This window comes from Sceloporus occidentalis, unplaced genomic scaffold, assembly GCF_023333645.1.
Source record: "Sceloporus occidentalis isolate IW3139 unplaced genomic scaffold, rSceOcc1.0.p SCAF_3, whole genome shotgun sequence".
Lineage (NCBI taxonomy): Eukaryota > Metazoa > Chordata > Lepidosauria > Squamata > Phrynosomatidae > Sceloporus > Sceloporus occidentalis.
The window spans coordinates 200,202,204-200,213,271 of record NW_028316983.1 but is presented as its reverse complement, the minus strand read 5'-3'; the positions used below and the strand labels follow the sequence as shown (position 1 = coordinate 200,213,271).

At 38.7% G+C, this 11,068-nt stretch overlaps 1 protein-coding gene across 1 annotated transcript; it reads right to left on the bottom strand.

Annotated features, from left to right (window-relative positions):
• Nucleotides 1-3,479: 3,479 nt before the first annotated feature.
• On the bottom strand, nt 3,480-10,651 carry LOC149317335 (DGAT1/2-independent enzyme synthesizing storage lipids-like). Its single transcript, XM_089518878.1, has 6 exons — nt 10,357-10,651; nt 8,969-9,133; nt 7,720-7,913; nt 6,942-7,002; nt 6,238-6,377; nt 3,480-3,584 (listed from the first exon to the last, which is right to left on the bottom strand). Exons 1-6 carry the CDS (start codon nt 10,646-10,648, stop codon nt 3,480-3,482), a joined length of 957 nt encoding a protein of 318 aa, XP_089375004.1. The 5' UTR covers nt 10,649-10,651.
• Between the last annotated feature and the right edge of the window lie 417 nt (nt 10,652-11,068).

Sequence of the window (11,068 nt, the reverse complement as noted above, 5' to 3'; positions counted from 1 at the left end):
AACAAATAAACTGAGTGGGAACTTCCATTGGAAATCTAATGTTCTTACTGCTTTATTGCTTCAATATTTTATGTAAATCAAGCAGTTAAACAGCAGGGATGCAACTAAGTCTGTCTCTCACATGGGTCTAGCATAGGCTGGTGCTTTCTGGGGCCATCTTAGATCATAATAAATAAAGGCAGACTTGCATATTGACAATGAGATGTTGAAAGTGTGTTGTTTTGTTTTTACAAACAACTGGATTCAAATTTGTCAACCCTAAAACAGAAAATTTCACACAAGGAAGAGGAAAAGTACCTTGGTATAGTTTATGTGGAAGATATAGCGAAGACAAGCTGGGGTCGGTTTTTCAGTTCATCTCCTTATGTGTTGCATTGAAACCAAAATGATTTGTTGAAAAGCATTCTGTGTAGCTCAGAAAACACAGACATTGTGGTGTGATACCTCAGAGCCAATTCCCTGGAGATACTACAATTGTTCATGTAGCTGTATTGATCCATTTCTGTCAGAGCTTGGAAACATTGCCTTTTTGGGACAATAACTACCATAGCTAATTGGGGGAATATTGGAGCTGTAGTACAAAACTTTTCCAAGCTCTGTTCTCTCTCTCTCTCAATCCCCCCAACCAGTGGAGTTTACTGCACAGCTAAATAATCTGGTTACCTTGCTCAGTTTGAACCCTCTTCTGGAATGCAGCTGGATATTATCATATGCATTTTGTCACCAATGCTGCCTTCTACCTAAAACATGCCTAAATCCCAGCTGGAATCTGGGCTCAGCCAGCCAATTTGCAAAGCCAGGAAGCTCCCAACTTTGCAAATTGGCCAGCTGAGCACAGCTGGGAGCCAAGCTTTAGATGGGTTTTAGGCAGCATCTGTGGCAAAACGCATATGATAATAACCGGCTGCATCCTGGAAGAGGATTCAAACTGGGCAAGGTAAGACAGATTATTTAGCAGTGCGCTAGACTCCTCTTTCCAGTGCATACTGTAACGTCCAAATTTTTGGACGAATACACGTAGTGCCAAGCACTTCAGTGCTCGGAACTGAATGCAGTATTCCAGATATGGCCTGACCAGCACAGAACATAGGGGGTCTACTACTTGCCTTGCTGCTTTATCACACTAGGGGGCAAACAGGATTTAAACGAGAGTTAAACTAGAGAAAACCAGGAAACACCTGATGTTTATCATATCATATGACATTTCTTGGTTTTCTCTAGTTAAACTCTCATTTAAATCCTGTTTGCCCCTTAGTGTGATAAACTCTGTGCATAAACATTTGAAACTTTGTTCTCACCTGTTAATTTACTGCCAGTTTTTCTGTGGTTCCATTCGTTCCTGAGCTTCTATTTAGAAGCTTGCCAGAAATGGAATGGAGATGACACTGTGCAATAAGTATCACCCCAAGCCTCTATTATCTAACTTTAACAGTGGTTTAAATGCCACTTCCTAAGACACATGTAACACTTTAAACACAGAACTTCCTTGGTCCAGAATTCCGTATCAGCTAATTAGTTAAATATACTTAACTAAGTAACTTCTCTTGGTCTGATATCCCCCCCCCCCCCAAAAAAAAAAAAAATCTAACAGAAACCCCATTCATCCATGTTCCAGTCACTGGCAGAATGGGCTTCCTACTCTCCATGCAGCTGAGGCAGTAAAACAGGTTTGCGGATGACATATGAGTGGGGCAATATTGTTGCAATCATGACTAAGTAGTGACCATGAATACAAACATTTAGCTAGGTTTACTCACCTGTAACTGTTTCCTACTTGCAATTGCCATGTTGTCCTGCACTACAATAAATTGATATCGCCTAATTTATCAATTGACTAACTGAACTAAAGACGAGCCCTTGGAAGAACCAGAGTTACTGTATAGCAAGTCAGCACAATGGGCACTAGGCTAAGAGGCAGAGCAGAAGGCAGCTAAATCAAACGCCCCATTCTCATTGGCTTATAAAGCGGATCAAGACTCAGATTATGGGGGCATCGTTCTCATTTCAATGTACATTTGATCCTCATTATGCCGATTTCGTTCCCATTGGATTTCGGATCTAATCCCCATGTAATCGATTTTTCCAGGGAAAACCCGAATCAGGGGGGTTTGAAACTGGGTTATCTTGACTACACTTTTCCAGAGGTTTTTCTTCCACCTCCCGTGTTCAATCTGGGGCAAATGAATGGAAATGACAAGAGTGTCCGATTTGGTAACTTGGGGATGGGAGGAGCAGTGCGCAAGGGGCTGGCTTGGGGGAGTTACTCTCTTTCCTGCATTACAGGTGCCATTTCCCCCCGTTTGCATAGCCTTTCCCCTGGTGAAGTGGGAAGCAGGGTAAGGCAATCGCATGTGTAGACAAATTTATTTTTTAAAAATTAAGCTTTTGATCACCTAGGCGCTCTGTTGGGTGTTCAAACATAGCAAATTGCTACATTGACCTCCAAACGTGGTAAACACATTATACCCCCCTGCAATCTCCCCCCTGCTCCACATTCATAGATCAATGTGTGAGGAGAGCCATTGAACACCATTTTAAACTATTTTCTTCTTTTTTTACATGCCTGCTTGATCATCCCCCAGACAGCCCAGGGAGCAATGGGGGAGGCAAAGGGACTTGGGAGGGATGGAGGCTCCTTCTCCCTTTCCCAGAGGGGCTCTGGGAAGACACAGGAGAGCCTGGGAGGCAAAGGAACGTGGGGGGATGGAGGTTCCTTCTCCCTTTCCCAGAGGCGCTCTGGGAAGACACAAGACAGCTTGGGAGGCAAAGGGACTTGGGGGGATGGAGGCTCCTTCCTTTCCCAGAGGGGCTCTGGGAAGACACAGGGCAGCTTGGGAGGCAAAGCGACTTGGGGGGGAATGGAGGTTCCTTCTTCCTTTCCCAGAGGGGCCCTGGGAAGACACAAGACAGCTTATGAGGCAAAGGGACTTGGGGAGATGGAGGCTTCTTTTTCCTTTCCCAGAGGGGAAAAGCACCTAAGTGATTGATTGACTGCTTAAAAAATTAAACAAAACAGAAAAACAGGTTTGAAAGACGCAAATGGGAATGGGGAACAAAAATAGCCCATGCCAAAATGCATCGAAGCAATTGACATCACTGTGACATCAAGCGCCTAGGCGCTTGATTATCATCTGCTTTAAAAAATCCTCCTATTTTCACATTAAAAATAGAGTTTGGGGTGAAGAGCCAGCATGGTGTAATGGTTTGAGTGTTGGACTATGACTCTGGAGACCATGATTTGAATCTACACACACATGAAAACTTACTGGGTGACCTTGGGCAAGTCACAACCTCTCAGCATCAGTGGAAGGCAAAGGTAACCCCCCCTCTGATCTAATCTTGCCAAGAAAACCCTGTGATAGGCCTGTCTTAGGGTCACCAGAAGTCAAGGTAAGACTTGAAGGCACACAACCACAACCAAAAGTATTTGTGAGAAAACAACATAAGAAAAATTGTATCAGTGCATTCCTTTATTCACACTAGTCATTTTTTTGATGAACCTCAAAGCGTTCCCAAAGAGCTCCCATGATGCTTCCTGGTATTTTCTGATGCTTGTCCCGTAAAGCTTCCATTGCATTTTTTGTCTGTTGAGAGGAAAAGATTAAAAAAAACGCAACATTTTGAATCAAGTATATACTTTTCATTTCTAAAAAACCAGATAAACATAACCAAAGGACATAGGCTCCTTGCTGTGAAAGAGTCCATATGCTTTCAAGAATATTAAAACCTCTCAATTGCCCTTTCTCACAATTTATTATTCTACCTCCCTTTCAAGGTATAACTGAGAAATCAGTCACTTGGAAAGAATAAGTGCCAAGCTGGTTGATCACTCTGTGACCAATAGGAGGAATAGATAATAAAAATAAAAATAAAAAATTTATTTCTATCACGCTTTTTGCCAAGCAATCAAAGTGGCGTACAACAAGTTAAAATACAACTATATATACACAGTACCTCCCCTTAAAACAAGATTAAACAGTGTAAGATTAAAAACCAACTAATCCAAACAAACAAACAAACAAACAAATCATCATGGGCAGAGTCACTAGATGGGAAATCTTGTCTGTGGCTGAGTATTTTATTCTGGGAAGGCCTGCCAGAAGAGATCCGTCTTAATGGCTTTTTAAAAGCTCTCTAGATTGTTAATGTGACGGATTGGTCTGGCAGGCCATTCCATAAATTGGGAGCGGTTGCAGAAAATGTCCTCTGGGAGGTCGCCGTCAGCCTGTTCTTTAAGGGTTGTAGTAAATTCCTCCCAGAGGACCTGAGGGTACGGGGCGGATTGTATTGAAGCAGGCGATCTCTTAGATAGGCCATTGGACTGATACATCATGACATTTATATTATTATGCTTAACTATATAATGTACAGAGAGACATTGGCTTTAATTCCTCTTAGGAGGAAAAGATTAAAACCCCAAGATTTAGAATTTATATATTTCCCTTCGAAAAATGTAGATAGTCACAACCAAAGTCTATAGGCTCCTTCCTATGAAAGAGGCCATATGCTTTAAAAGACATTGAAAACTATTAATTCTTTCATCAAATCTTCCTTCCTTCCTTCCTTCCTTCCTTCCTTCCTTCCTTCCTTCCTTCCTTCCTTATGTTCCCACTTTAAGGGGCATTGAGAAATCAGTAACTTGAAGTGAATGAGTGGGGAGTTGCTACACTCTTATCCTGCCTGTGGGCTTCCATAGTCAACTGAATAGCCACTGTGTGAGCAGAATGAGGAATAGATGGGCCTTTACTCTGATCTAGCATGGTACAAGTTATCACACCATGCTTAGCTATCTAATGTACTGACAGAGGGAGAATTAATTCCCCTCTCTTTACACTACATTCATGATTTTACAAATCACTGCCATGTCCTCAGTACTACATGGCTATTATCTTGTTTTTAAAGTTAAATAAAAGTCTCAGAATTCTTCTGTATTTCCAAAAGATTTGGCTAGTTGTACTTCTGTGCCTCCTTTCCATTACTCTTATTTTCTTTCTGAGAAAACTTTGGTCAGAAATGCATGCCTAGTTTTCAAAATATGATTCTTCCGTTCTTGATAAGAGTAATCTTAACATTTATGAGTATTTTGTTAGTGTAACTATATACACACCCAACCTAGGTTTTACTCTTCATTGGCTCAGCTTCATCCCTTTTCCCTTGCTATTCTATACTCATGGAATTGCCTTCCTGAACATTTGCGGATTGCTTCCTCCCTCATTATTTTCAAATCTCAATTTAAAAAATTCTTGTTTCCCAAAGCTTTTGGAATTTTAGTTTAATGTTTTGTTTTAATATTATTTTTGATATTTTGATAATTTAATATGTAATATGAATATTGTTTTATAATCTTGTGCATTTTGATTATATGTATTTGTCAGTTTTATGTTTATATTTTGTTATTCTCCTCCCCCCTCCCCCAACTCTCTGTGTGAACATACAAGTATATTTTACATTGTCCCTCTATGGCAAAACCCACTGTTTCTGGTTGTTTAACTTTTAAAATGCCATGTTCATTGATGGTGCCATATAAATAAATGATAACAATGACAATAGTAATTATTTAATGTTTGTAACTTTATATGTTGTTTAACTCTTTTAAAATTTTGCACGTTTTTGCATAGTTTTCAATCTGTATTGTTTTAAATATGTTGTTAGGTGCCTTGAGTCTCATTATTGAGAGAATGGTGGGGTATAAATGAATAAAATCGTCATCACCATCATCATTATAATCAATCATCATCTTTTGCTGCAGTCGAAGAACATCTATCTTGGGTTTTATTTTCACTTCTTTTTCACATTCTCTGAGTTGAATGAGAGCTCTAGCAGAAATAAGCATGTGCTCATGATTATGGAATCAAGTAATAGGGTTATCCTAAAATAAAAGAATGGGTTTCCACATACACTCTGGATTTAACTGTTGCCTCTCCTGCGGCTGCTGCAAGGTGAAGGTGAGGTTTGATGATGTCAGACTCTAGTTCTGGCTGACCTCCCATTCAACTTGGAGAAGATGGGGAAGGAGGGGTAGTAAAATCCAACATGGACTTTCTTCTACTGCAACACAAGATTGATTATAATGATGATGATTTTATTCATTCATTATTTATTCAGTCCTTGTTACATATACTGTATATGATACGTGAAAAAAGTGTTAGTCACACTAACTCTGATATTTCCATAAACCTTAGAACACTTTGTAGTAGTACTGTTTATTGTAAAAGCTTAACACAGTGAAATACTTACTTTTTCAGCTAGTTCTTCAGCAGTTATGTTTGGATCATATGGAATTGGTTGACCAATATGTGTTCGAAGTTTCACTGGTATTAGTCCGTATTGTGGAAAGAATAAAATCCGAGTTTGTTCATAAAGCCATCTCATTGGTCCTGTATATGGATTTAAGATAAACCTGTGATCATATACTAAATCCATTTGTGTTTGAATTAGGTAAGGCCAGAATAAACAGTATCAGCATGGATGCCAGCTTAAAACCCTCATGGGGTTCACAGGGTGATGGAAGGAGCGAGCACATACTACCTGAAAATTATTTGAATTTTCTGTTTACACATTTGGTCATGTGGAGAAACAGATAATTAGGATGAGTCACAATCACCTGTTCTCTGTTGGAAATAGGTTTCAGGGGACAACATTTGGAGCTGCGTGTAAAGAAAACCTTCCCATCATAAACACTAAATCAAATGAATATTTCACTTCAAAGCAAACAATAGAAAGCTTCTCAGAATGTGTAGAGTGTGAGATCTGTGCTCATTAAAAGAAGGGGAGGAATACACAGAAAATTCCTGGCTATATAAACCAAGATTTTAAAATACTTGCATCTGATCTTATATAATTTCAGCTTTGACATAAGTCCCAAAGAACTTCAACATGGCTTATATCTTTCCAGTTCCTTCCCCCAATAAATTTCTAAGGAAGTATGAAGTTTGACTTACTTATGTTTCCATATATTCTGTAGCCTTCTCTCAGATTCTGAGTAAAGATAGGAATGATGGGCTAAGAGAAACCACAGACCAAAATAAAAATTGAGACACTTGCAAAAAAGAATAACAGAATGATATCCTCTAGAATTCTGTCACCAATTGTACATTTGAAGGTGGTGAGATAATGATCATTTTATTGGCCATGTATAAATGTGTGAAGGAAGAATGCAACTATTTGTTCCTCTGTTGCATTTTTAGGATAAATTTCTTTATCAAAGCTGCCATTTACATTGGTACTGGGAGGCAGAGAATAGTAGTTTTTTTTCCCTGATGGAAACTGCAGCTGCAAGGATATGGATGTGGAAGGAGAATTGCCAGTAAAAGTATTTCCTAATGGCAGAATATTGCTGTCCTTACCAAAATTATTCTGCTGTTGTCTCAAGCTTTCTCAGACCAAGTGTTGCACATATTCAGTGTCAGTAGTACCATATCTATACTCTGTATACGCTGTATGTTTTTTCCATCCCCTTCCCTTTGAAATAATTATTAAGATGCTGTGCTGATATTTTCTCAGACAATGCAAATTTTTTTTACCCCATCTTCACTTCTGAGAGTATTTTCTGAGCAATTAAAATATTAAAAATTGATAATGAGGAAAAATAAAATTTGCCTTCTCCTATGGACAGAGATTATTATTGCTTCTGTTTTAAATATGAACTGCAAGAAATTATATTCAGCTCAGACAATATAATGAAGGGAAGTATAATGGCAATGACAAAGAATATCTCACCACTTTTGCATCTATGGCTACTTGAGCAAAACCTTTTCTTTTTCCCCACACAAGCTTGTAAGTATGGTCTCCATAATTTTGCTCTCGAAGTCCACCAGGTGCAATACCCAGTAGATTCCCTTGCTTCAGAAGTTCCACACATTCCTCTCTTGTAGAATTAGCACATTGATTTATATAAAGATAGCGTTTTAAGCCTAGAAAAGAAAAAGGGGGGGGGGGGCTCAGAGATAGTTACTTCATTCTTGGTTAAACACTAAGATGCAATAGATATCATGTTTTCCTCATAACAAAGAAAACATGATCCTGCCCTTAAACTTGTTTTACGCAGATTCTCTCAGATATGGTGTTAAGGATTCTTAGGTTTTTCATCCAGGGTAACATCAACATTAGTTCCTGCTGAGGTTTAGGATGGCAATAATTTTTTTTCCTCCACAGAGTGGTACAGTTTTTAAAAGAATTTCTCCCCAGCACAGAAGAGAATGCAATGGATCTTTTAAAACCCCTGGGGAGTGTTCTTTTGTGATGATTACTAAAAGTGTACCAGTCAGCAAGAGATGGTGAGTAAACATGAAGAAGTGGCTGCTGGTCTCAGGCTTTAGGTAGCACCTCTGGCCACTACTTTATTCATGCATGGCACCCAGGTAGGATTTTGCATCATTGCATGCTATTTTGTTCCCTCCTTAGAGATATCATGCAGGGCTATGTTCAGGTTGCAATAGGGGAAGGTCCTCTTTCTTACTCTTTTCCAGCGGCAGTGCAAGCAAAAACAGGAGAGTTTGGTGTTGACTGTTTCTATTTGATTATCTCCCATCACCAGTGAGTGGCTTTACTTTCAAAAGAGCTGACAGTGTTAAGCAATCTCTTTTCAAAGATGTGTTGGACAAGGATCTTTGGCTCTCAGATTACTACCATCCTAAATTTCCAGGTGCAAGGAGAAGAAAGCATCACCTCAGCAGGAAAACCGAGAGGTGAAAAATCATCTTCTCCTGCACACCCTTTCTCCACCCTTACTTACAGGCTGATGATTCTGATTTTGCTTTTTAATAATGCAGTGGAAATCAATACTAAATCATTAGTAATAAATACTTTGTGTATCTAACATACTGAAGATTCTCAGTAGGAATGAGACAATTTCACGTAGCTAGTTAGAATACAAGGGAAAGGATTTTTTTTCATCTAAAAAAGCTAAAACTGGAGATCATCTGATGAAAACTACATGCAATAACAGTAACAGAATTTGATTTTGTACCTGGTAGACAAAAAATGAAGTGATCCAGCACAGAACAGCACAATCTACCCGTGATTCTATAAATTCTAAGTACAAAGAAGTAATAATCCACAGGAATGGCTCCATGATAATAAACAAGAAGAGCAGGCCCTTTTGGTAGATTTTCCACTCCACAAATCTCATAACCTGTCAATGGAACAACATGCAAAGGCTTCAGTATTTTCTCGTGTTTACATACATGTCATAGTTCTCTATTTCATAACAGACCGCATGCAGTAGCATGAGAAAAACAAATCAAGAGAACCAGAGCTAAACTATATCAAATAAATGTGATATCTTAAAGTTAAAGCTCAAAATGACTTTGACAGTTACAGTCTGATGTCTAAATTTGAAATGGAAAGCAAACACCTGCTGTCTAAAATGATTTTCCCCCACACTTCCACCCTTCAACGAAGTCCTGTCTTTGGTCATGAAAGTATGCAGGGATGGATAAACAGGAAAGGATTTTCTCAAAATAAAATCATGTGTGTGTGTGCAAAAGAGAGAGAGAGAGAGGAAAAAAGGAAGAAGGAAAATATTGGTGTTGTCACTTAGTAAGAAAATTTGATGGTTAACAAGAAAAAAAGTAAATAATGGGCAACTTCAACTGAGCTCAGGAAGGTGTGTGGAACAGGTACTATTAGATCAGATTTGCTAATCTTTATTTATTGTACACCGCCTTTCTCCTCCCATGAGATCAAAACAGCTTACAAAAATTTAAAACTTATCCAGTTAAAATCTTATTTTACAAAAGTTTAAACAATTTAAAAAAAACTTAAAATAAAAGCACAGTTAAAGCATAATTAAAATATGAAAAAAATGATGTACAGGGCTACAGCACACCACATTCAAAACACCTCTCTGCCACATTTTTGAAGCACAGGTTTTTATTTAGTATTGTTATTCTACTTTTTTTGTTTGTATTTTACAATAATTATATTGGTTTGTGATGACTTATAATCTTTAGCAATAAAGAAACTCGAAACTTGGAGCACCAAAGGCCTGCCTACATAAAAAGGTCTTCTTTGCCTGTCTGGAAGGAGAGAGCAGAGCAAGGGCCCACTGAGCCTCCCTGGGAGCAGCCACTGAGGAGGCTCTCCTAGAGTTCTTCTTAAAGGCCAAACATAATAACATAATAACATAATAAATATTTCACAATTCTCAGCTGTGAAAATCTGATAAAACAAAATATCCCAGAGTGGTTTTATTCTAGATTCTGTATGCAATAACTTCATTTTATGCATTTCAGATCCAACATATAAAATCCTGTGCTGGCTGCCTTAAACTCTGATCTCAGCTCATAATCAAACCATTAAACCAGCTATTAGAAATTCAGCCTGTAAGAGATTATGTGAGGAAATCATGCTTACCATGCAGTATCTTTCCTATCACATCTGACAGAACTGCCAGTTTTTTCTTTGACTTGTCCCATTGTTTGCTGTTGCGATCATCTGGGAGATTATAAATAATACCACAAAAGAAATAGAGTGCGCTGCCCAGGTAAACCACGGAGAATGAAACAAGAAGGGGATAGTATAATATTATCAGAATGCTTAAGACTGTTGAAGGATACACCATGAACCCTAGATATTCTCCTAAAAGGCAAGCCAGCCAAGTCGTAGATTCTTGCCCTAAAGTAGAGTTTGTGTTTTCTGCTGTCATTTTTGGTATGAGAAGATGAATCAAAGAAACTTCTGTCCACAAATAAATGATTACTTTTCTCCCTAGAAAACAAACAAACACATAACTGATTGACTCACACTGTAATCATAACTGGAAGGTTTGCCAGCTGTAGAAAGGTTAGGCGAAAAATGTAGAACCCTTCCCTCCAACACCACTGGTATAAAATTTCCACCATCATGCTATGCTGCCACTTTGTCTTATGCTGATTTCCAGCAGAACAAAGTTGAGCATGATGATCTCCTGCAGCAAGAAAGATCAATCACAAGTATAGAATCCATATTGTGCTCCTTATCTCGTTGGACTCTAACTCCCAACACCTCTAACCAACTTAGCAAGTGGTGAAGAATGTTGGGAGCTACAATCCACTAACAGATGAAGTGCTGGATGATTGCAACCCCT

Excerpts from the sequence above, each read along its gene's own strand:
- LOC149317335 (XM_089518878.1), bottom strand. The coding sequence starts at position 10,648 with ATGACAGCAGAAAACACAAACTCTACTTTAGGGCAAGAATCTACGACT. Across the intron at positions 9,134-10,356 it reads GATAGGAAAGATACTGCATG|GTTATGAGATTTGTGGAGTG; the intron begins GTAAGCATGATT and ends TTCCATTGACAG. Across the intron at positions 7,914-8,968 it reads CTTCATTTTTTGTCTACCAG|GCTTAAAACGCTATCTTTAT; the intron begins GTACAAAATCAA and ends TTTCTTTTCTAG.